Source organism: Meles meles, chromosome 4, assembly GCF_922984935.1.
Source record: "Meles meles chromosome 4, mMelMel3.1 paternal haplotype, whole genome shotgun sequence".
Lineage (NCBI taxonomy): Eukaryota > Metazoa > Chordata > Mammalia > Carnivora > Mustelidae > Meles > Meles meles.
Genome location: NC_060069.1, coordinates 110882814 through 110910671, shown reverse-complemented (window position 1 = coordinate 110910671; position 27858 = coordinate 110882814). Strand labels below are relative to the sequence as shown.

General features: G+C 34.9%; 1 protein-coding gene across 1 annotated transcript; it reads right to left on the bottom strand.

Annotated features, from left to right (window-relative positions):
* Positions 1 to 834: 834 nt before the first annotated feature.
* LOC123940744 (succinate dehydrogenase cytochrome b560 subunit, mitochondrial-like) lies at positions 835 to 25337 on the bottom strand. Its single transcript, XM_046003681.1, is given in 2 exon segments — positions 835 to 1390; positions 25333 to 25337. Coding segments are annotated over 2 exon segments (561 nt in total).
* Positions 25338 to 27858: the final 2521 nt, after the last annotated feature.

Below are 27858 nucleotides of genomic sequence, written 5' to 3'. Positions count from 1 at the left end.
TCTCCTTGGGAAATTCATTACACATTCTTTGGTATGCTTGATATTGTCCCACATATCTCTGCTCATTTTAATTTAATTTTTTTTCAATCTGTTCTTTATATTGGATAATTTCTATTGATCTGTTTTTATTTGTATTTTGTTTTGTTTTTAAAGTCAAAATGAGTATTTTAATTTAGTTTCATAAAAAGATGACACATGAATTTGGATTAGAAAAAAAGTTTTGTTTTTCCAGAAATGCAGGGAAAAGAAATAACCCTTAATGGGTTCAATGATAATTTCCTGGATCTTGTCTTTGCCTTGAAAGCTATATCTTTTCCCCAAAGCATCTACTTCAAGAATCACCTGACCCTGTTTATCTCCCTCTAGCTAGAACAAGCTAATTTCCCTCCACTCCTCTCTTTCAGCCATACTATGTGGGTGCTGAAGACCCTGGGGTCTGACAATGAATAAGCTAGCAACCCACAAGCAGTGGCACCCAAATCCCCACTCCCAGTCCCCATGGCAGAGGTCACAAAGCTGACATTGTTTCCATGGTCTCAGGACAAGGAGCCAAAAGCTGACCATGAGCACAAATCAATGCTAAATATGGAGAAATTTTAATCCTAAATCCCAGAGTAAGCTGCAAGCTGGGGCAGGAAAAAAGAATTTTTGAGTCATTCCATTTTTAAAAACAAGGGGAAAGTGGTTTCTTTTCCACTGCTATGGTTCTATCAGCTACTCTACTACTACTGAGTTCCAAGGTGATGTGCAAGCACAAAAGGGTCTGAATAAATCAGGAGAACTTTGCCCTGAGTAGAGAAGGGAGTAGCAGAAGAAGTTAGGTCAATGAATCATTTATAGGAAGACATTGATGGAAACATCAGCTCTTAACGTGGCTTTCAGCCCTGCAGAGCACAATCCAGTAAGAACCAAGACAACCACTCCAGATTGGTATAGCTGGGGAATCTTCAGGCCTTTCTCTAGGTTCCACATCAAGTGTTAGGTCCCATTCTAGGTATGATACATGAGAGGGAAGACAAGTCCAAATTTGTCTGTGTAGATCAGTGATGTCCCCAGACACATGGACTTTACAAGTTTCAAATAAGATTGAAAGTTGCCAAGAGCCAAGAGGGCCAACAAGACAAAGAGAAAGACTCCTGTACTCAAGGCCATACCAGTACCAGAGTGCCAAAGGGATATCGTCACGGGAAGAGGTCCACTGTAGGTAGTGATATGCAGAGACAGAGGACAATATAAAGTAGTGTTCTTTTTCCAGAACGTCTCCATCTTTTCTCTGGTTATAGTTTCCAAAGGAACAGCATTTCTGATACAGAGCCTAGGACTTAGATGTGCACAGAGGCAATGACAGCCAACATGTCTCAACAAGAGCACAGCTATCTTTTCTTCTGATCTACTTTTAAATTAAATGATTTGTGCTTTACATTTCTGTTCTGCTTTTAAATCCATCTAGCCAATGTTTTTCCATTATTTTAGTTATTACATATTTAAATTCTAAAATTTTCTTTTATTATATACAGTTTATGTTTCTCTACTAGAAGTCCTTTTGACAAACCACTACAATCATATTTTTCTTTAACTCCTTAGATACATTTTTCTTCAATTCCTTTAATATATTTATAAAAAGCATCTATGAAGCCTGCTGAATCTAAAATATGGATCCATTTGGAGACATTTTCAATTGACTGCTTTTTTTCTTGAGTATGGGTCAACTTTTTTGTGTCTTTTATGCCTTGTAATTTTTATTGTTGCTATTGAAAATTGGGCGTGTTGGACAATATAATGTAACAACTTCAGATACTTTTTTTTTTTACTTACCCAAAGCTTTATTTTTTATTTTATTTTTTTGTAACAAGTTTATTGAATCTTTCCCCACATGGTATGCAGGTTTTAATGTCACTGATCATTTTTTGTTTTTTTTGAACCATTTTTTTAAAGATTTTATTTATTTATTTACAGAGAAAAAGAGATCAGAAGTAGGCAGAGAGGCAGGCAGAGAGAGGGGGGAAAGCAGGCTCCCCACTGAGCAGAGATCTGATGTGGGGCTCCATCCCAGGACCCTGAGATCATGACCTGGGCCGAAAGCAGAGGTTTAACCCACTGAGCCACCCAGGCTCCCCCATTTTTTGTTATTATTATTTTTACACACTGGTTAGTTAAAAGTTACCCCAGTGTCTAAATTGATTAGTTGTCAGATAGCTTAGTATTTTTCCCTTCAAATATCTGAGATTGTAAGTCCTCTTTTCTGACAGAAGATTTTTGTGGATTGGAGAGAGTGCTCCCGTAATCAGTTAATTTTCAAGCCTGCCTGAAGCTTTTACTTTCTTCTGTGTCCTCTTGGGTTTTCCCTCTTTGTGTGAAAGGTTCCCAAATTATTGAGAGATGTATGCAGAACTCCCTCAGTGCTTCTTTAGCTTTACTATGGCCTCATTAAAGTTTTGTTTTTGTTTTGTCTTGTTTTTGCCACTCAGGACATGGGATTTATGCTTTAACACGTGCCACTTACTGAGATTGAAAATATGGAAAACAGAGTTACGTAATTTTTTTTCAGAGTTACGTAATTTTTAACAGATGTTTTTATATTATTGAAAAACCAAACTCATATTTGAGTTTTTAGGTCCATAACCGTCTCATTTTACTTTCCAACTTTAAGGACATTTGGGGTGGGGGGAAGACATAATGAGATTGGAATAGTCTGCACCTTGATTCTGAAAGAGCTAAATTTGAAGCTTGGCAGCCAAGCTTACTTAATGTAGAGAAACAATCTCCTGGCTCGTTTATTTTTGCTGATGTCAGTGATTTACAAACTCTGAATGTTAGGTTATAAATGAGATTTAAATTAAATGGTTTAAATAAAGCAATTGTCAGATTTCTAAGAAAAAAATGCCATTCCCCCATCTGACACATTATTATGAACAAGCATATGAATTTGCTGATTCCATTTAGAGTGCAAGTTTACTAAATAATGTGCATAGATTACATAAAATTTTTATCAGGGTTGGTACAGCCATTAGTAACTTTCTGGTTTACCTCTCCTCAGTCTTTTTTTTCTAGATATCTCTTGACATCAAGAAATAACGGTTCTTCATTAGTCCATAGCTATTCACATTCAAGAAGTTCCTATGTTAAGGAGATTAAGGGAACACTCTCCATGTTTCTTTCACTTAGGAATCACCTTGAGAATTGTTAAAATATTACTACATTATCTCCAATTCCTCAGGGATCATTTTAGTCTAGTTAGTATCTTGCAAGGCCCCTGAATGACACATCTCCTAAAAGATTATTGGCTTCTTATTGGACCTCTTCATGAGACAAACTGACCTCCAATTATTTCTCCTCTAGGGAGCAGCCATACAATCATTTGCATAGTATTTGCTTTTGACTGTATGTGGTAAAGACAGTTTTGCTTAAGAGATCAGAATATAATTCTCTCCATTGGTTGAATTGTTATTTTTTTTAACTTAATAAGTAAATGAAGTAAAATTGCTACTGAAGTGATTATTGAAGGATCTCATTGCTATTATATCTTAATAGCTTTCCTTAATTCCATGAGAAGTCTATACTTTCCCCTTCCTTCCATATTGAACAAATCATTCTTTCTGGGAGATTTTCCTTTTGAGTATCATACCTATAAAGCCTCAGAACATTTTTCTGTTGCTTGTGTTGATTTTTTATTTTAAGTACTTACTGGAGAAATATACCAAGTATCTAAACAAAAGATATGATCAGCAGAACACTGACCTTCCTTTGACATACATCAATGTCTCTATAAAGACCACAGGCAGCTTTTGAATGTGTTTTCTCAATTGTGTGACAGTGTTAATTCTTTGTCTTAAAAGTTTATCCACTGAAAGAAATATACAATAAGAGAAACATGAGCCCTGGTGTGAGATATCATTTTTTGAAAAGCAAATTTCATTTTTACTTTCAATTTTTGAAAGATTTATTTATTTGAGAGAGAGAGTGAGAGAGCACAAAGGTAGGGTAAAGGGAGAGAGAGTCTCAAGCAAACTCTGATCTGAGTGTGGAGCTCATTGTGGCTCTGAGATCACGACCTAAGTTCAAACCAAGAGTTGGTTCTCAGCCAACTGCACCATCCAGGTACCCTGAAAATTTCATTTTTCAAACTTTATTGCGAAGACTAATAAAAGTCTTAAAATAATACTTTAGTTGTTTTTTTTTTTTGGAATAAGTGTGTTTGATAATAAATATGTTAATATTTAATCATTAATGGTTAATATGTATTAAAAACTTATTCAGTGTCAAGGTCTTTATAGTCACCATTTACTTATATCCTCAAAACACCTCTATAAATTATATAGTCCCATGTTTTGAACATGGCCACTAAGATTTAGATAGATTAAGTAACTTGCCTAAAGCAACAGAGTTCAGTATTTAAATATAGGTAGTCTGATTCCTGAGTCTGTAGTGTTAAATCTGAAGCAATGCCATCTCCCCACTTTGGGCTGATATTTCTCAAGTAAAATAATATAAATACAATAATTATTACATACAGTCCTAAATTATCTTTTGGGGAGAAAATTATGGATCTATTTTTGCTGGAATTTTTCCAATTGTGTAAAAATTCCAGAGTTTATCTGGATCTTCCACTGGTCTTGTCCATACTGGACATGACAAAACTCACAAGTTTCCAGGCAGGTAGAAAGATACTGGACTAAAAATATGAAGATTTGAATTCTGATTCTTTCCTTTCATTCATTTTTCTAGAACCTTGGATATAAATCTTTAAACATGATAAATTGTAAAATAAATGTAATATCTTCTATTTCATATCTACTTCACAGAGAGGTAGTAGCAAAGTAAAATTATTTATGCTAAGCATTTAGAGAAAGACAGTATCAGGCAAATTCATTGGTCTTTCAAGAGTATGATTATAGTAGACACTACTACCTGGAGAAAAGTAGTATTTTAACATGTATGTTTAAATTCTGAGGCTGAAATCCTAGTTTTAGAATTTATTTTTGTCACTATCTTTCCCTTAATATCAAATGTATCCATGGATCAGTTTTCATTTTATTAAATTCATTTAATTAATTAATTAATAATTAATTTGAAATTAATTAATTTCATTTATTAATATTCATTTACTAAGAAAAGTCAAAAGAAAATAATAATTATTGTTATTATGTTCAGTGTGTGCTGAACACTTCATATAAATAATTTATATGAACTTCCTCATCTAGGAGATAAGAACTTAACATAAGAACTTGGTCAAGAGAGGTTCCTCAACCCGTCTAAAGTCACATAGCTAGCAAGTCTTGGAACTAGAACTTAAATCTACAGTCTAATTTTGCAGTCTCTTTTAATGTAGAACCCAAGGATTATCCAAGGGCATTGTTACTTCTTGAAAGAGAAACCAGTTGAAAATCAATTCTGACAAAAGTAAAAGTAGCAAAGTGTCAATGGACAAGGGCAGTTAGTATTCAGGAAGTCAGCATTCTTATTTTGCTTTTACTTTTGGGTCATATTGGTTTCTTATTGTTCTCATACCTGAGGAATTGGCAGGACTTTTACCTTCTTTCATTTAAAGCTCACTGGTATGCAGTCTTGCTTTATTTAAGATACAGTTTTCCCAGCAGAATGTTGGTCTTTGTTAACTCCCAGCTGAATAACTAATACATGACACTTTTCCTGAAAAATCTCCATATGTTTCACACCCAAAATACAGCAGCTTAACTCCTAATCATAATAAACAACTCTGACATTTGCAGTGCTAGGACATCTTGCTCTACACTGGTAAATTGGCTCCAGTATAATTTACAATTTTTTTTTCTCAATTCTTTCCAATAGTTGGGGTCTGCTTTTATATTGAATTCTTCATTACCTTTCTCTTCATTATCTTTGGTTTTGTCTCCATTCTACCTATCATATCTTATACATATATCCTTGTATGCAGAATAGAGGTTAAGGATTGGGCCTCAGGTGCTGGACCACCAGTATCCAAATCTCAGTTCCATCTTTCTAATTATGTACCTTTGGGAAAGCTGCAAAATTTCTCTCTTTCTTTCTGTCTGTCTTGTCTTTCTGTCTTTCCTCTCTCTTTTTGTTTTTCTTTCACCTTTATTTTCTTTTATTTCTAAAGATTATTGTGAGTGTCAACAAATGTGACATATGAAAAGGTTTCTAAAAACACCAAGTCTTGTAAGTTGTTTGCTCAATTCTGACCTCCTCAGTGAAAGTGACCACTTATTATTCTCACCAACCATTGAACACAAACCTATAGATTGTCTGAGGTTTTAATTTACAAGTAAAAATACCATTGTTTAAATGTTTTCAGTCAGTGAACTCATCATATTAGATAACAGACTATTGTATTTTTTAGATACTTCCAGTGATTAGAAATGCATTTTTTGTAGTTAAAAAAATTGAGTTTTTATTTTAATTTCACCTTTACATATTTTTGAACTAAATTTAACAACTCTAATTCATTTTTTATAAAACATTCCTGTAAATGATTACCATCTTCTTTTTTTCCTTTTCATGTTAAACACTCTCATTTCTTTTACCAATGTGATTGGGGTCACACAGCAATAATGACCAGCAGGTTTAGAAAAGTTTATGTAGTTTCAAAAAATGCCAGGTTTGCTCCCAATAAATATACTAAAATAAGCTTAATCTTTAAATACTACAAAAAATGTAATAGGTAAAATTTAATATAAAAAATTAGAATTTTCTTTGTTTAATATTCCTACTAATAATTAATTGCCCAAGGATTGTGTATTTTATATAACTTTTATTTCGATGAGAATGGAGTTATATTTTCTGCTGGAAACTAGGATGATTATTTTTACTAATATTATTTCATAATTATTATTATTATTATTAATCCAGTGACTACACAAAAAAAGAGAAAACATGAATGGCTCTTTTAATTTTTTTTTCATTATGCATATTTATCTTTGTTATCTGCAACTAATCTTATTTAAGGATTTGGTCTAAGAATTGTCACAAGTATGATCACACAACTTATTATATACATATTCTTTCTTCCACCTAAGTTATCAGCCCAGTGAAGAAACTTCCTTTGTTATTTGTCTTTCTATACTACCTAGTTCCTAAACCAAGATGAAATATTTTCTATGAAGCAAAAGTTTGCCAAGTTTTGTGCGTGAAGACCTCTGTAGGATGAAAGGATTATTTGTCAAAGATCTACAACTGCTTTCAAATAGCTTGTAAATTACTTAAAAGAGAAAAATATTTAAAATTAAAAATATTTGAATTTAAAAATTTAAAATTAGAAAACAACAAGTTCTAAATAATATGACATAGGTAATAAGTAAAATAGAAGTTTATAAAAGGAAAATCCTAAAGCAGACTTAAAGATGAAGGTCAGATTTTGAAAGAAAATTAAAATGATTTTCAGAATAAAAAATGGAAGTCATTCTATGTGACAGAGTAACACAGGGTAAGTGATGAGTAGATTATGTATAATATGTTTAGAGGTATAACTGGCATAAAAAGAGGAGGTAGAGTTTGGATAGGTTAAAAAAAAGGGTAGTTTTCAGAATATTTTGAAATTTAAGAAACATTTATACCTGCCTCAGGAAGTAATAGGGTGTTACTGAAAGTTATTGAGATTAGTGCTGTGATGCTGGTTACATTTCAGCAGATTGGTGTGGCAGATGTGTAACGGAAAGGACAATAAGAAAAAGAAGTAGATTTGGTCCAAGAGACTGAGTAAAAAGCTGATGCAGATATTAGAAATGAACAGAGATTTCTAAAAATCTCAAATGAGTGAATAAGCACATTTGTACATTGGAAGAGGATGTTAGATTTCTGATACTTTTTTAGAAGTTTTGGTTTCTTTTTTTTTTTTTTTTTTTGCCCTCCTTTTCATTTTATTTATTTTTTCAGTGTAACAGTATTCATTCTTTTTGCACAACACCCAGTGCTCCATGCAAAACGTGCCCTCCCCATTACCCACCACCTGTTCCCCCAACCTCCCACCCCTGACCCTTCAAAACCCTCAGGTTGTTTTTCAGAGTACATAGTCTCTTATGGTTCGCCTCCCCTCCCCAATGTCCATAGCCCACTCCCCCTCTCCCAATCCCACCTCCCCCCATCAACCCCCAGTTTGTTTTGTGAGATTAAGAGTCATTTATGGTTTGTCTCCCTCCCAATCCCATCTTGTTTCAAACACTAAATTTTCAAAGCATGGATTTACCATACATCTAATAAATCAAATTTCATGACCCTCCTTTTTTTTAATCATTCTTAACTTGGCATCTGCTGAAGCAAATAAGCAGGTAACACTAATTCAGGACATTCAGATTAACTTTTCTCTTGTAATGTTTAACCCTTAGCTCTGGTTTCCTTCAAGTCACTGTTTTCAACTCATTAAATTGCGTTACATATTATCAACATTTTTGTTAGTAAATTTGAACTGGTTATTTACATAATTGAGGTTAACATCTAGATAAGATATTTTAAGAATATGTATTTTTATTATCTGGTTACTTTCAATGTATTTCACATAGAATGCTTCCTTTGTCATAGGAGAGGAACAGAGCATAGCTATTACACTAGAGGGCTATAGTTTGAGAAAAAAGGAAGAGATAAAAAAACTTTTTAGTAATTTGTAGTATCTGAAAATAAGGACTTCTCTAAGAAATTTTGATTTCTTCAATTCTAACAATATTTATTCAGTTGCAAAAACTTGGTTGAAATCCTTTTGTGAAAGAGGGGTAATTGAAATTTAAGATTAAACCAAATGCCTACTGAGATGAAAGCTGTATAACTATGCCTTGACATGAGCAGGGAGGGTAAATTAGTCAGAAGTGAATTTCCAGGGCTTCCTGAAACTTGTTTCTCTGCCTTTCAAGGATCTCTCCTGTAATTAGGTCTATGATTTATTTAATATATAAAATGATGTTTTATTTTCCCAACTCACTATCTTAAGATTAAATTAAATAAAAAGTATAGGGTTCTTAAACATCCTACAAATGAACACCCTGATTGGTTCAAATAATAATCTATTTGATCTGATAAGAAAAAGCTTATAGTTCAAATTTTGCCATAGTCACATAGTAACATGCCAATGACTATCATAGTTGACTTTGTGGCTTAAACAGCAAAAGTTTATTTTCTCCAGTTCTGGAGACTGATAGAGATCAGGTTTCCAGCACAGTAAGATTCCGGTGAGAGCTCTTTTCCTGGCTTGCAGATAACAAACTTCTACCTGTGTCCTTACTTGACAGAGAGAAAGCTCTGGTTTCTCTTCTTTTTGTAAAGGCATTAATCCCTATAAGGACCCCACCCTCATTACTTCTTCTAAACCTAATTATTTCCCCAGGTCCCCCATCTCCAAATACTAACACATTGGGGGTTTGGACTTGACCATATAAATTTTGGAGGGGACACAATTCAGTCCATAACATTCTGCTCATGGTTCTCCAGAACTCATCTCTTTCTCACATGCAAAATACATTTATTCTATCCCAACATCTCAAAATTTCCTAAATCATATCAGTATCAACTCTAAAGTCTGAAGTCCAAAATCTCATCTAAACATCATCTAAAAAAAATGTGAGTAAGATTGAGGTGTGATTCATCTTGAGGCAAAATTCCACTCCAGCGGAGATAGTATGACCAGTTCTGTGGGTATAGATCAACATTTTTTTCCCAATCACCTCTGTTATTATTCAGTGGGCTCATGAACAAAGTGGTTGTGGTGGCAGGGGTAGAAGTTATGCATGGATTTAATAATATTGACTTCTACTCACCATGGCTGGCCTGTCTACAGCCAATGCTCTGACCTTGTTATCTTTATTTGAAGATTAAGTGTAGCTTAAGGAGATGTGTTTGGGGGCCAAACTGACAAGGGGTGGATTTATGATGGTTAATTTTATGTGTCAACTTAACTGGATCACAGAGGGCCTAGATGCTTGGTTAAACATGATTCTGGATTTGTCTGTGAGGGTGTTTCTGGATAAGATTAACATTTGAATCAGTAGCCTGAGTAAAGCTGATTGCCTTCCCAAGTGTTGGTGGGCCTCACCCAATCTGTTGAAGGCTTGAATAGTCTAAAAGGTGAGTGAGATAGAAGTTTCTTTCTCTGCCTGACTCTTTTCATTTGCTTGTTCAAGAAATACTTAATTTTTGTTTTCTATGTCTCAGGGACAGTTCTAAACATGTGAAGCATAACAATCAACATGACAGTTCTTTTTTTTTTTTTTTTTAAAGATTTTATTTATTTGACAGAGAGAAATCACAAGAGAGGCAGGCAGAGAGAGAGGAAGGGAAGCAGGCTCTCCGCTGAGCAGAGAGCCCGATGCGGAACTCGATCCCAGGATCCTGAGATCATGACCCGAGCCGAAGGCAGTGGCTTAACCCACTGAGCCACCCAGGCGCTCCAACATGACAGTTCTGATCTGAGCTCTACAGAGTAAATATTCTCAGAGGGTGCCAGATTAAACAAGCACAATGATTAAGAGGTTACTTTTATATGGTAGTAATTGTTACAGAGGGCTAGCATCATGGCTTTGCAACTTGTGCTGTCATGTAGGAACCTGCCCTTAGAAGGGCAATGTACTTCATTTAATGCTCTGCTGCACTGTCTTAAAATTCTTATTAGTTTTTGAATAAGGGGTTTCATGTTTTTATTTTTCACTGGACTATGCAAATTATGTAACCAGACTTGGTGTTATGAAGAAAACCAGAGTGGCAAGGAGTGATATTCTGGGGTGAGATAGGGCCATGCAAGATAGTGAAATTGGGGGAAAACTCTATGAAGGACTAGTATTCAGGCCTCGACAAGGAGAAGGTATCTTGTGAGCAAAGCATTTCAGACAGAGCAATGAGAAAAGTAAAGGCACTGAGTGTACTGGGAGTTGCTATTACTGAGTATGAGAAAGCAAGCTGATATGACTAGATACTGAGGCAGGTGACAAATGGTAGGACATGAGCTGAAACAGATGATAGAGTCTAGTGTATGTATGATAATTTGGTATAAAAAAGAGTTAGATTTTTTTTTAATGTATGCAATAGACATTCCTTAGAATGATCAAAGAAGAGAAACAGTAATAATTTGGACTTTATGGTTGATGGTCCTATCATAAGAAAAAGGTCCTATTTTATTGTTATTATAAATATTATTTCCAGGTAAACATAATCAACATATTTATTGAAAGTTGGACAGTGGTATTGGGAAAGGAGAAATTTCGGAGTTAAGTAACAGAAATAAATGGTCAAATCCTGCCTTATTTTTTTTTCCTTTTATTTACTATTGGTAATCAATTTCTAAATCTTTTGTGTGAACTACCTACTTCCTTGAATAGCTCATTCTCAAGAGTACATCCAGGGGAAGGTAGGAGTTCAGTGCTTCAAATCAGTTGACAGGAGGAAAATATGTACTTGCTAATCCTCTAGAACTAATATACATCCTATTATGAGATGATGATTCCTGTACCATGCCATTTTTTTTTCTCCTGAAATGATTCATCAGCATAAGATAAAACTAAGATTGAATGAAACCAAAGCAGTTCATACTGATTAGGTACAGGTAGACCTTAATTTAATTAGATTCTCTGAATATTCTAAAACATCACCACCTTTTAAAACCCTAGCCATCCCAAAAAAACATAACAACAACAAAAAAAATGAAACTCTAGCCATCATATTACTTAACATGGCCATATTATTCATTTAACAATTATTGGTGTCATATTCTTCCTGAATTTGAAAATGTTCCTTCTAGTCCCACTACAATAAAGATGATGTACAAAATGATGTATAAAAGCTATAACTCATTCTTTTAAAAAAAAATTTAAAAGATTTTATTTATTTATTTGACAGAGAGATCACAAGTAGGCAGAGCAGCAGGCAGAGGGAGAGGAAGAAGCAGGCTCCCCGCTCAACGTGAAGCTTGATGCAGGGCTTGATGCCAGGACCCTGAGATCATGACCTGAGCCAAAGACAGTCACTTAACTGACTGAGCCACCAGGCACCCCTTTAATTCATTCTTTTTTTTTTTAAAGATTTTATTTATTTATTTGACAGAGAGAGATCACAAGTAGGCTGAGAGGCAGGCAGAGAGAGAGGGTGGAAAGCAGGCTCGCTGCCGAGCAGAGAGCCCGATGTGGGGCTCGATCCTAGGACCCTGAGATCATGACCTGAGCCGAAAGGCAGAGGCTTAACCCTCTGAGCCACCCAGGCACCCTAATTCATTCTTTAAAACACCATTTTCAGGCTTTATAAATTATAAAAAATACATATTTCAGTTAAAGCAAAATATTTTCCTAAATATTTTTTTATTTCTTCAGATTCATTCATCCCTGGTAATAGCTTGAGCAAAAGACACATGTAAAGAATGTACTTCCCTGAAAAGTAAGGTGCCCTTACACTTTGCAGTTGTGTTTTATTTTAGTATTATCAATAAATGGGAGGTCAAGTTTAGGATTCATTGTGATATTTTTGAAATTTTACTAAATATCATGGAAACCCACAATTTAGCTAGGAGAAATACATCTTTTCTTTTCTTGATCATATGGTACTGTTGGTAAATCTTACAGTTCAAGGTAAGTATTAACTGGCACCACAATTGTATTTTATGTTCTTGACATAGAGGAATTTTATGATTCCATAATTTGGCCAAATCAGCTTCTTTATTATAAATTCAATAGTAATGTTATCCTCATTTAGGAAACCAAGAAATGAGAAATACAATTATTGTTTTGTGTTTATGTAATCTAATGTCTTTCACATTATATAGAACTTATAGGCATTATATAGAACTTTACAGTGTGTTTTTTTTTAATATTTTATTTATTTATTTGACAGAGAGAGATCACAAGTAGGCAGAGAGGCAGGCAGAGAGAGAGAGAGAGAGGGAAGCAGGCTCCCTGCCGAGCAGAGAGCCCAATGCGGGGCTTGATCCCAGGACCCTGAGATCATGACCTGAGCTGAAGGCAGCGGCTTAACCCACTGAGCCACCCAGGCGCCCCTACAGTGTGTTTTATCTGCTATCCTGAGACATGCACTTTAAATTATTTGAGACATATTTAAATGTAACAATGTCTCAGAGACCTAAGATATTATTTATGTATAGGGATAAAAGTGAATCATTACCTGTTCCAAAAGATTAAAGCCAAATCTCAATTTACCACATATTATGTTTATGTTGATATTATCTCCCTCTTGCCTGTGAGAATTCCATAGGAAAAGGGCCAGTATATTTGAGAGTTACCATAATTCTATCAGATATTCTGAACACTCTTTAACATAGTTATGGTCAGCAAAATTAACAGAAAATATGGCTGGTCATAGGTAGCCTTATGCCTGGACTCATTTCCTGACTATTCCTTATATTATAAACTTTCAGGGACACTAGAGCTTCTAATGTTTGCCCAAGGATGATGTGGAAAATCTAGAGACAGAGAATTTACAGAGGATTGGACCAGAGCACCTTGTACAAGTATTAAATAATGGAAAGAACATGGGTGAGTTAGTCACACAGACTTCTGGCTTCAAGAATGAAAGACTGAGTGACAAGTTACTTCAATTCTCTGAGGCTCAGTTTCTTATAAATAGAATAAAGACCACCTTGTGAAAGCAAAATAATAGACCCCCCGAACAGATGTTCATGTCCTAATCCTGAGAATGTAGGATTATGTTACCTTACATGGCAAAGGGACATGATTGTAAAAAATTTTGAAATGAAGATATTATCCTGGATTATCTGTTGGGCACAATGTAATCAGAAGAGTCCTTACAAGAGAAAGACGGAGGCAGGAGAGGCAGAGGCAAAGAAGAAGTGACAACAGAAGCATAAGTCAAAATGATTTGGTCCTTCTTTTCACGGTTTAAAAATTGGAAAAGACCATATGCCAAAAAATGTGGGTGGCCTCTAAAAGCTGAAAAAGGGAAGAAACTGATTCTTCCCTAGAGTCTCCAGAAGGAATGCAGACCTGCCAAAATCTTGATTAGCCAGTAATACCCATTTCATACTTGTGACCTCCAGAACTCTAAGATGATAAATTTATAAAATACAAGATTTATGGTAATATGTTACAGCAGCAATAGAAAACTAATGCACTCCCATTACAAGGTTTTGTAAGGATTACATTTTCTCGGCCCAAATTAGGGCTTTGAGAAACATTGTATTACACAAGGTGTAAAGGGGATTAAGAGATTTACTGAGGACTAAATGTGTGGCTATGCCTCCTTCCAATTTCTTTTATCCAAGCAAAAATGGTTATAATTATGTTGGGAGATGAAAGGACTTGGGCCCAGTAAGAAATATATTTGTTTTCTAAGCATAAACAGTTGGAGTGTGCTGAACAGTAATGCTACTTGGCCTTTAAAATGTGTTTGAAATTTTCCTGTGTGCTGTGCATTACAACTGAATTCTGAATCTCTCTAATTGATTTGCCCTGTGTTCTCCTTCTGCCACCACATTATCTGCTATATCTTTTCTCTTTACCTTGTGGAGTTCAGTCATAGGTTAGAAGTTTCAATTGTTTTATTGCCTCAAGTCACATTTAGACTCTTTCATGTTGACCAAGAAATCTAACCTGACATGATGAGAAACAAACAACTCTACCTCTTGGAATGTATATGATTATGTGTTACTGGTTAGAAACTTACTCCTAAATCTCAGAGCAACAAACTGTCACGAGGGTCACAGCTTCTTCTAGAGCTGTGAAACATTCCAGATGACTTAGCTATTCTCAGGTGCCATAAGTAAACATGCTCATATCTTGACATATGCGCATTTCTTTGTCCAGAGTCTGGTTCTTAAACCCATCCCATTCTTATGCAGAATTAATGGTCTCAACCAGAAAATGAAACAGATTTTATTTAACAGATTGAAAGGCATTATATAGAACTTTACAGTGTGTTTTATCTGCTATCTTGAGACATGCATTTTAAATTATTTGAGACATATTTAAATGTAACAATGTCTCAGAGATATAAGATTAAAGTTATAGTAATGATTTGTATTCATTTCTGCATGATCTGTCAGCCTGGAGGTAGAAGTGACTCTTGAGGCCCTGAAATTTAAATCAAAAGTAGATGTTTAATTAGAAAATAAATTAACTTCATACATTTATATTTTTAATGTATTACATAAATCACTCAATACAATTTCACCTGGAGATGTACACATTTTAATTGCCTTTTTTTTTTTTTAAAGGTAATCACCTTTCTTTTGCTCTGTGGCACTAAAATATAATTTGAATGGCTTTCTTATTCAAGAACCATGTAGGTCCAGCATATTTTCCTAGATTCTTTTAAATTCACTAATGCATATTAAAATGATTAAAGTCAGCTACACCAGATTTGACTTGTCCCATTATCAGGATATTTAATTTAACAGGGCATTTATGGAGAAAGGCTTTCTTACTAGTTACATTATTCAGAGTTGTGGGGGTATGAGCCCTTCATGGGGAATAATAGCCACTAGCAGATGGACAAGCTGTGAGAGGGGTTATTGTTCAAACTCCTGCATTGGTTGAGAGAGTGACTTAAATGACAAATTCTATCCAATATTGTATAATTATTTTCCTGTGAGAATAAAAATAAAGTTAGGAAAAACTAAATAAATTAATTATACCTAAAGGAAAAGAAAAATGGAGAGAAAAGGATAATATATTATCACACAACCGTTGTGTTTCATATAGAATTTGGACAAAGGATTATGTAAATTTATTTAGTGGGAAATTAACATACCAGATACTAGATTCCAGGTATCCTTTCAGCATGCCTAGTGTACTTGCCACTATGCCATTCTACTTCTCCTGTGTACCACATCCTCAGCTCCTGCAGTAAGGCTAGAAGACTTCATGTATGCATATATGTATGTATAAATAAATAATTTTAAAAGCTGCTAATTATATGCACTTTATAGTATTTAGGGGAGAAATACTGTTGCCTGTAACTACTTTGATACATCACAAAAAGAAAAAAAGGATGGATTGATGGATTGATAGAAGGATAGATAGATGTGTGATAGAATACATCTATGGCAAGCTGGGTATAATCTAGACTGTGAATATACAGGTATCCACTATAAAATTCTTTCAACCTAATTGCGTGTTTGGGGAAAATAGTACCTGAGGTTTTAGCCCAGTGCAATAATATCTAAAAAAAAAAAAAGGATTGGAAGAAAAGGAACTGTCATTATTTGCAGATGACGTGATTATGTAGATAATCTTAAGGAATCTACCAATAAACCAGTAGACTTAGCAAGGTTTTTGGATACAAGATCATATACAAAAATCACTTGTATTTCTATATGCCAACAACAAACAAAAAAGGAAATGTTAAAAATGTATCATCTATAATAGAATTTTAAAAATCCACTAGGAAAAAATAAATAAAAATTCACAAACAACAAAACCAAAAGAGACTTGATTTAAGAACTGCAGATATAAGGGAAAATTCAGCACTCTCAGTGACTTATGAAACCCTCAGTATTTATTTCTTCCTGAGGTTAGGTGGGAGTGAGGAATGGAACAACCCTATTCTCAACAATGCCCAGTAACAAGAAGACAGAAGCATGTCCTGGAAAATGAAAAATATAAGTAATCAGAGAACAAAATTATATTTCCACAAGTTGATCTAGATTGGAAATTTAAAGGCTTCCTTACTATATATAAACATGTTACTATAAATCAATGTTACTATATATAAATTATTTGCTACCATATTCAGAAGAAAAGTTAGAAGACTCAGCGAATAGCTGGTTTTGCTACATATAAGCACGTAACCTGTGAGAAAGATGGCACTGAAGCAAAAGAAGCATAATTGCTTTCCAGCAAATTAAGCTTTAAGGGAATTTAAAGACACTCATGAAAATAAAATTGAATTTTAAAGAGTTAAAAGATTAAAGTCTAAATGTCTACATAATGTTTATGAAATTTCTGTACTTAGGGAAATATTCTAACAAAACAATAGAAAAATTCAAAATGAAAATTTTGATAATTCTATAACATAACTTTGAAATTTATATCATTGGAACATACCATGGGAAATCATTGCAAGGAAAAGAGTAGACAAGGGGTTGACAAGTTCGATGTTCATAAAAAGCTCATACACTTTGATAAGAAAAATGCTAAAATACAAAACAATAACCAGACAAAGTGAGCAGTTAATTAATAAAAGAAGAAATATATTCATTTAATAAGAAATATGGGTGAGTAATCATTTCCACTTATAGGCAAATAAATGGTAGTTAAAACAAAAGTGATATACCTTTTGGTTCATCAAATTGCCATTTGTTTAATGAGAATAATTGCTGGTGACACAAGCACAATGAAAAGAGGTATAAAATCATGCAAAACACCGACAGTTATCACTAACTCTAATGCTTCTGTTAAAAATGGGCTTAAAACCAATACAACTTTACCTTGAGCTTCAAACTTATTTAGCATCCTCTTTTCCTCAGATTATCTTTACCAAGCAGATCCCAGAGTCATGTTATTTCATGAAATCACATATTCTAAATAACTAAAAGGTGTGAATTCAAAGGCTCCTAGAATGTTACAGACTCTGACCACTCTGGCAGTCAAATCTGAGCAGCATCTACAGAACAGAAACAAGCCAGAACATTGGATAATGAATGCCTTCTTCAAGACTGCTAATTTAGAAGATACCAATGTAGTAAAGGGTATATTCACCTGCCTTTTATCTTTCCCCCTAATCAAGCAGAATTACTCTAAGATTCAAGGTTCAAGAATCAGAAGATAGGGTGTAAAATGGAACAAAATATTCCACCACCTGTTTCCTTTATTTATACACCTGGACCAGGAAATGTTGTAAAATGAACGTTACAGAGCTAAGTAGCTGAAAATATGCTTTTACATCTAAGTGATTTAATGACAGTATCTGAAGAAAGTTTTTTTTTTAAATTCTTATTGCAAGGCCATGACTAAGGAACAAAAAAGGCAAAAGACTTGAAAACATGAAACAATAAAAAAGTACAATAAAGGAAAGCACAATTCATATCGAAAATTTGGTTGGTCTTTATATTCACTAGTCAGTGGCGCTTTTCCAGTTAGGAGCAGCTCTCTTCAAAAATAACAAAATTTGAATAGTATGAATATATTTATCTGAAAAGGTTAAAGATAAGGGACAAGCAGAGAAAGAGATAAGGGCCCATTTTCTTTTATTAGCATATAATGTATTATTTGCTTCGGGGGTACAGGTCTGTGAATCATCAGTCTTACACAATTCACAGCACTCACCATGGCACATACCTTCCCTAATGTCCATCACCCAGCCACCCTGCCCTTACTCCCCACCCCCCTCCAGCAGCCCTCAGTTTGTTTCCTGAGATTAAGAGTCTCTTATGGTTTGTCTCCCTACCTGGTCCAATCTTGTTTCATTTTTGCCCTCCCTTCCACCTATAACCCCATGGCCTGACTCTCAAATTCCTCATATCAGAGAGATCATATGATAATTGTCTTTCTCTGATTGACTTATTTCGCTTAGCCTAATACCCTCTAGTTCCACCCATGTTGTTGCAAATGGCAAGATTTCGGGGTTTTCTGATGGCTGCATAGTATTCTAGTGTGTGTGTGTGTGTGTGTGTGTGTGTGTGTGTGTGTGTGTACATGCATTCAACAGAAAAATGGGTAAAGGAGACGATGTGATATATATCACATCGTCTCCTTTATCCATTCATCTGTTGATTGTTGATGGACATCTAGGTTCTTTACCTAGTTTGGCTATTGTGGACATTACTGCTATAAACATTTGGGTGTATGTGTGCCTTTGGATCACTACATTTGTAATTTTAGGATAAATACCCAGTAGTGTGATTGCTGGGTTGTAGGGTAGCTCTATTTTCAACTTTTTGAGGAACCTCTATACTGTTTTCCAGAGTGGCTGCACCAGCTTGCATTCCTACCAACAGTGTAGGAGGGTTTCCCTTTCTCCACTGAACTCAAAAGACTCCCTAGTTCTTTCCATTTGTACCCACACTAATTATCAGCAATATTTGAAAGACAACCTATAGGCAGATGATTACATTGTGTTATTTTATGTGATAATGTTTTTTTTTTTCTTAGATTTTTATTTATTTACTTGACAGAAAGAGATCACAAGTAGGCAGAGAGGCAGGCAGAGAGAGAGAGGGAAGCAGGCCCCCTGCTGAGCAGAGAGGCCGATGCGGGACTCGATCCCAGAACCCTGAGATCATGACCTGAGCTGAAGGCAGCAGCTTAACCCACTGAGCCACCCAGGCGCCTCGATAATGTTATGTTATTTAATGTGTTAATTACAGAGAAATTGGAATTTCTCTTTCCATATTTATCTTCTCCAGAGATCTACCAATTGAAAATGCATATTATAACTGGAAGTAAGGCAGTGAAATAGAACTCTTGAATTTTATACTTCCTAATACTCTTGCTTACACATATTTTATGGATAAATATGAGTGACTCAAAAATTAGATTTCTTTTTTACCATCTAAGAAACTATTTAAGAACAACCTTCAATTTTCAGATCCTCTTTCAAACTATTGCATATTTAACTTTTATCAAAAACAATTAAATTTCAGGGGCGCCTGGGTGGCTCAGTGGTTTAAGCCGCTGCCTTCGGCTCAGGTCATGATCTCAGGGTCCTGGGATCGAGTCCCGAATCAGGCTCTCTGCTCGGCAGGGAGCCTGCTTCCCTCTCACTCTCTCTGCCTGCCTCTCTGCCTACTTGTGATCTCTCTCTGTCAAATAAATAAATAAAATCTTTAAAAAAAAAACAATTAAATTTCAGAAAAGGAAATTGCAGCTAAGAACTTATTCAACAAATCAGCGTCCAAAGTGTGTTCTAGAACCAATAAACATTTTATTACATCTTCCAATTATCTATTGCTACAATATTGTACCATGAAATAGATGAGTCTACACTACTAAAAGATACTTAAAAAACTTAAAATTAGTTAAAAATTAGTTAAAAAGTACAGTAGACTGTACTACTACATTATATTGTTTTCTTTAGAATGGTTCTGCCCTCACCATTGCTCCAATTCATCTCCATCCCATGAATCATTTATGGCAAAATTTTTTTCGTATTTTTATGCATCTATTTCTAACCCTACCCTTTCATACTAAAAATTGGCATAATTTCTTAAATTTCTGAGATGGAAGTCATTTAACACGAGCCTCCTTAAATTTATTTTTGTCACCTCACACATACCCCGTGTCTTTACCAATTTGTCCTCCCCTGCATTATAAGGAAACAGCTCTGTTCTTTACAGAGCAGTTTCGCTTAGTTTTTGACGGATTCAAAAATTTCTCACAACCCACTTTGCTACATCAATTACCACATTCCTTTTTTCCTTTCTCTTCACTGCATCTATCCTCTCACAACTCCCCTCCCCCACCAAAATCTGGCCATAAAATGCACTAGTTTATCTTATAAAAAAATTCATTCTAGATCACAAGTCCTATCAGAAATCCCATTTAAGGAGGGAGAGATTAATGTTTATTGAACGTGTAACAACTATGGTTTGTAGTAGATACAATTCTTCAAGATTTATTGATGAGTTCATTAAGATCTAGAGGGTTAAAGGTTAATTGATTTGCCCAACGTCAAAAGTAAATGATAGAATTGGGATTAGGTATGATTCTGCCTGACCACACCATGCTGTCACATTTATTATTTTCATAATAGCAAGATTATTCCCTACACTACTCTATATAATATACTGCAAATGTTTTTTGCAGTCCAACTTCTGGTCCCACATTTCTTTTTAAAATTTCTTTCTTGAAGATAACAGAGGATATGTTTGTCACTAAATGCTATAATTTCCTCCAGCATCTTATATAAAAATTCTGGGAATTATTACTTGTGACCTCTTCTTCATTCTTAAAATTATCTGTATTCTTGGCTTTCATGAACCATACTCCCCTAGTTTATTTCACTCTTTACAGCTGATCTTTTCCTTTTCCTCTGCCTTCCTTTTTCTCCCCCATCCTCAAAAGTTCTGTCTTTCAGTTCTCTATTCTGTAATCTTTCACCTGGACTCTTATTATATCCTAACTGAGCTATTATAAGGACTGAACGATTGATAATTTTCTCTTTTCATTTTTTGAAAGGCCAAGCCTGAGCTTCTCTGTAAAATAAGGTCTGTGCAGTCAGCTAGAAATGAGAGACTGAAGATGAAAGAAACTTCATTTTAAATTTTTTTGAGAAATAACTACTATTATTTATATCTTAAAACAACAAATAAACAAAATCTCATGCAAGGCGGCAAGGGATATTCCAAATGCAAAGCATTCCATAAATGAATAATTTAGCAAAGAAAAAATTAATTTACTGAAGCAGTATTAAGTAGCTTACAGAACTGCTGAAATAAGCTACCTAACTTGAAATGGGGTGCAAGGGGATGTTAGGTATCCTGAGCAATAGCCCAGTTAAGCACAGAGGCAGGGCAGTAAAGGACCTCTGGCATAGCCATTGAGCAGTAGACCATAGCTTCATCCACTATTGCTTCTGGCAGGATGATATCACCCATATATACATATATATGTGTATATATATGATGGGTGATGATATACATATATGTATATATGGGTGATATCATCCATGGGTGATATATATGTGTGTATATATATATGTATATATGTATATATATACACACACATATATATACACCCATATATCATATACACACACACACACACACACCCATATATCATATATATATACATATATCATATGTAATGGTGATCAAATAACAAGGGAAGTAAAAAGTTTCAAGAATGTACTGCTAAAAAAATGAATGGAAGCAAAGGATAGTATGAAATATATATGAAATTATTTCATTCTCATACAAAAAGTTTGTATTATCTCTACACTGGAAGAATCATAAAATAACAGCATAAGCAAAGTATATAGGAAGTTCAAGGAACTCTAGAAAAAGTGAAAAAAATGTTGAAAAGGTTATAACTGGAGATGAAAAATGGGCATGGGAAGGTTACAGTAAGGAAATGCTGATTTTTATTATACAACTTTTTAGATATGTAAAAGAATTTCCTAAATTAAAGCAAGCAAATTAAAACTAACAAACAAACTGTAACCCATGCTAAAGAACAAAAATTCAATGAAGTAAATTTGAAGACGTCATTGGCTTTAATAATATATTCGTCAATTAGACAGGATCCCATCTAACAAGCAAAAGGGTGCTTAGAAGAGTTCTATAAAATGGAAGACTTTCACAATCAGAAATGAGGTAGAACAATGGAGTTATTAGCAAAGGAAAGAAAGGATTGTTTCAGGCAACTATACCTTCCCTTAGAGGGAAGGGTGAGGGGGTCTTATCATGCAGATTGCATCACTGATGCTAATCAGGAATCCCCAGACTGACTGGTTTAAAATTCTAGTACTCTGAGGGGCACAAACTGTAGTTAGGTTAGCTGGTAAGTCTTGATGGGGCTTAGCAAAAGTGACTCTATATACGGCCTGTTGTTTCTTTTTAACACCTATAAATGTCTCCATAGTTATCTTTCTTTTTCTGCTAAACACACCTACTTTTTCTAATTGCCTCATCTACTTTTTCTTAGAATTGAAAAGGATACCTTATTGAATTGATCTCCTTATTCCCTATTAATACGAAAGAAGGCACTTCTCAATAGTATTTCACAATTTTCTTGTCAATAAATTCTGTGTATGTATATTATATATATATTATGTATATATAATATATATATTATGTATATAATATATAATATACATACACAGAATTGAATATATATATACTGTTATATCATTATAGCTAAAACTTTCTCATATTTTTATCTCCCTAATTTAATTTGTCTTGTCTTTTTCTTTTTAGTTATTTAAATTCCAGTTAGTTAACATACCGTGTAATATCAGTTTCAGGTGTAGAATTTAGTGTTTAGTGATCCATCACTTACATACTGTCTTATCTCTTTCTGAAGATTGGTTTTACATATAGAATTCCAAGGTATGGAACTACAGTCTCATAGGAACCCAAGGGGCAATTCGTTGGAGAAAATGCTTCTATGTCTTTCTCAAACAGAAATTCCATTCAAGGGAAAAACACCTTTGCCAATGAATTGGAGTGGTCATATGTATTTTTTTTTTTAATATTTTATTTATTTGACAGAGAGAAATCACAAGTAGGCAGAGAGGCAGGCAGGGAGAGAGGAGGAAGCAGGCTCCCTGCGGAGCAGAGAGCTCGATGTGGGGCTCGATCCCAGGACCCTGGGATCATGACCTGAGCCGAAGGCAGAGGCTTAATCCACTGAGCCACCCAGGCGCCCCGGTCATATGTATTTGTGTAGGCCTCTTGCCCAAATTCTGAAAAACTCTTTAAAGCTCAGTAAATCATATACTCACATCTGTAGAAAAATTGTAGTTATATCTTTACAAAATCAATAAACTCACATACATCCCACTATGTTTATGTCAATAAATTATCATTTGAGAAGGCATTACATACAGATTCTGTCATTCAGACTCCCATCATTCCACCCAAGTCCTGAAAATGTGTTTCTCAGGTGGGCAGAGTTGAGCTTAAGGTCAACTTAGATAGTTGTTACTAAAACAGTTGACCTACAAAGTGTACTAGGATATTTAAAATCTTGATCTATTTCAAAGCATGTGGATATCATTATCTTATTTGATTGAATTGTTTGATAACCACAACAAGATTGTGTGACCATTTGAGAAAACATTATTTTCCCAGTATATAAATCTAAAATTAAATAACTTTCCCAAAGTTGCAGAACAAACTAGTGGGCAAAATCAGATCTGTTTATCTCTCAATCCCTCTGTACTTTATCATTCTGTTTTTCTATTATATGTAATTCAACAAAATAATAATTGATCTTAATATAGTTTCCCAAAAAATTTTCCCCATTTTTCAAATACTCCATGTGAATAGCCCTTGGTCAAGAGACAACATTTAATATACAATAATATATTCATTACCCAATTACAAATCACTTTGGAATCATAAATCCTTTTCAATAAACTTACCTTTATTTATAACAAGAAGCAATCTTTTATTTCTTTCCTTAGTGCTAAGTGTGGTACATGAAGCATATTGCTAATTGTTACATGTCTTTTTAATAACTTAATAATTTTGAATATTTTCAAAACTAGGGTCTTAATTTGATCAAAATGTGATTTGTTTTTAAAACTTCGCAAGTGATTTTGACATGTAGTGAGGGTTGTATATCATTCATTATTGGTAGAGAGGACAGAATAAAATAGAGTAGTAGTTCTCAGTCTTGGTTACATATTAAAATTATTTCAGACACTTAAAAAAAAAATGTTAAAAATCCCCGTTGACAGACTCCAACCCAGAACAATTAGGTCAAACTCACCTGGGTGGCTCAGTTGGTTGAGCGACTGCCTTCAGCTCAGGTCATGATCCCAAACTCCTGGGATTGAGTCCCACATCAGGCTCCCAGCTCCATGGGGAGTCTGCTTCTCCCTCTGACCTCCCCTCTCATGCTCTCTCACCCTGTCTCCCTCTCAAATAAATAAAAAATTAAAAAAAAAATTTAAACAAAATCCCTGGAGTTTAACATAGGCTCTGTCATTTTAATGTTTCCAGTGAATCCAGTCTACAAGTTTGAGAATAAACGCAGATCGTCCTCCTTGCTATAATTGATTTACCACTATTTGAGAATTTCATAACAAATTATATCATTTGCTGTATAATAAACATATATTTTAGCAAAACAGCTCTGAGTATGACATGGACAGATTACTTTATACATGCTCTTTTCTTAAGAAGACTCCAATTATCTCTTAGCCCATTGAGTTGCACTCAGTAAGTCGTCCATTGTCTGGATGTATGCTTCCTTTAAGAGCTAGCTCTTTCTGTCTTCCTATCTTGGTAGCATTCTGTGAGACACTGTTAATGCAGAAGTGCAGGCTAATTAATTAGCTCATTTGTACCCACAACCCTACAAGCTGTCACCCCATTTACCTTTTACACTGCTTATCCAGACTGAGCAGTCATTCTATGTATAATGTGTCATAAGAAATCCTGCTGCTAATGTCCACATCTAGTGTTCACTATGCTAAATTATGCTGCCATTCCACACTATCATTCTTCTGTATCTTGAGGAGCCCATTTATTAAAACAGATTTTTATGTGGCACATACCAATTATTTTTACAAAGGACAAACTGGAAATAGGTCCCATAATTGCATGCTAGTTAACCAGTCAAGTCTATACACAAAATCACTCACTCTTATTACCTCTTTACCTTTGTCTATAATTCTGTCTGTTGACTAGAGGTTTTATGCTTGATTTTCTTTTTAATTCATCAATAGCTGTACACTTTCAGTTCAAATATCCTAAAACCTTAGAATTTGCATAAGACGTTTCCATACCTCATGCTTGCTTGCCTATACTGAGAGTTAATGTAGGAAAGCCATTACTGGGACAATGAACATCAGGCCCAAATTATGTTGCTAATTAACAGATTCAGATGCTGGTAAGAAAGTCAGTTTTTTGTTTGTTTGTTTTTTCTTCTTTACTACAGCAGTGACTGGGAGGGAATTAGAGCAGTTATTACCAACAGAATCCCTTCTTCTTCTTCTTCCTTTTTTTTTTACTCGCACTCACTATCAGTCTGTCTTCATTGGTTCTCTATGTTCCTATTTTATGTAGAGCCTATTAATTTTATCTGATACATATATACTCTGAAAGTTAAAGTTCTGACTTTTAAATAAACTATTTTGACTTATGTTATTTCATTTCCAATTTCCCTCCTGACGCTTGCTTCTGGTCATCACATATGCTCTATTGTTTAAAATGCCCACCTTGTTATTTGAACTGTATTCATTCCTCATACCTCATTCCCTTCCCACCTTCCATTCTAGTTCTATCTGTTACACTTTCTGAGAACTTTTGAAAGGAAGCTATTGCCTCACTGTAAGTCAAGCCAAAACAGACATGGCTTTCCTGCTCAAATAAAAGCCTCCCAAGTACTTGAAATTGCAGGGACAAAGGCTAATTATTGGATCTCACTGAAGAGCTCTCTTTTTTCTTAACTGAAAAACAAAACACAAAACCACTCATTTTAGGCCTTCCCTTTTGCTCCCTACTCTGTCACATCCCATTTGAAAATCTAATCAAGAGACCATGCTGAGGACTGTTTTAAGACAGTCTTAGAACACAAGAGTCAGTCCCCTGTTTTTTTTTTTTTTTCATTTTATTTATTTTTTTCAGCGTAACAGTATTCATTGTTATTGCACAACACCCAGTGCTCATGCAAAACGTGCCCTCCCTATTACCCACCACCTGTTCCCCCAACCTCCCACCCCTGACCCTTCAAAACCCTCAGGTTGTTTTTCAGAGTCCATAGTCTCTTATGGTTCGCCTCCCCTCCCCAATGTCCATAGCCTCCTCCCCCTCTCCCAATCCCACCTCCCCCCAGCAACCCCCAGTTTGTTTTGTGAGATTAAGAGTCATTTATGGTTTGTCTCTCTCCCAATCCCATCTTGTTTCATTTATTCTTTTCCTATCCCCCTAACCCCCCATGTTGCAACTCCATGTTTTACTGGGTTCTTGGAATGGTAATGCTTTTATGGGTCCTGAAAGTTACTGTAGATGGAATAGAGCAACCTCTAATTAAGATTTATGACTTCTTTATGCCATCTTGGAATGAAGAGAAGATAAATTATGGCATAATGTATGAATCCTAAGGGGCAATTCTGGGAGGGATAATACATGTTTGAAAACCATCCCTTCGGGGCGCCTGTGTGGCTCAGTGAGTTAAAGCCTCTGCCTTCGGCTCAGGTCATCCAGGGTCCAGGGATCGAGCCCCACATGGGGCTCTCTGCTCAGCAGGGAGCCTGCTTCCTCCTCTCTCTCTGCCTGCTTCTCTGCCTACTTGTGATCTCTATCTGTCAAATAAATAAATAAAATCTTTGAAAAAAAAAAGAAAACCATCCCTTCTTCTGAAGTCAACTTTCATTATTCCTTGTTAAAATTTCTCAGGCATTTTAAAATTCACATAAAATATTTATTTCTAAACCTTCTTTTGCAGTATGAATTTCTATTATTCTGACATTTAAATGTTTTAATGTTTTACATTAAAATTTATTTTTATTATAATTGATTATCAGCCAAGCCAACGTACTCTTAGTAATATCTATGTCTTTTCATGGTTATTGTTTGCAATCTATTAAAAATACCCTATAATCTTTCACGAACCAGATTAACTAGAACAGGCGTATTCATTATCTCTTCTTTAGGTGGTTGAATGATGGCTATGACCTAACCCTCAGAATCTGTGAGTGTCTCCTTATTTGGAAAGAGGATATAGTTAAGAATACCAAGATGAGATTACTCTGGATTATACAAAGTGAGCCCTAAATCCAATGATAAGCATTTCATAAGGCATACAGAAAAGAGATATCTGAGAGAGAGAAAGACATATGAAGATGGAGGCAGAGATTAGAGTTATGTAGCCATAACCAAAGAACACTGAAAGCTATTACACGCTGGAAGATGTCAGGAAGGATTCTCCCCTAGAGTCTCCAGTGGCAGCATGGTTCTACTGACACCTGGATTTCAGACCTCAGCCCTCTAGTACTGTGAGAGAATACATTTCTATCATTTTAAGTATCAAGTTTATGGTAATTTGTTATGGCAGCCCTTGGAAACTAATATACCTTTTCATATCTTGATAATTCCATATAGCCATTTCAGTAGTTATATATTAACAAAGTCATATGGGAATGGGGAGGGGGCTTCCTGAATTAAGAACAGTCACCTCATCTTAGAGAATATGATCAAATTTTTTTTTTTTCAGAGCCTTATGACACTATAAGTTTATTTCTTGCTCACACTATGTGCCCAATGAGGGTTGGCGGGGGGCTCTGCTCATCACTGTCACTTGGGGTGCAGGT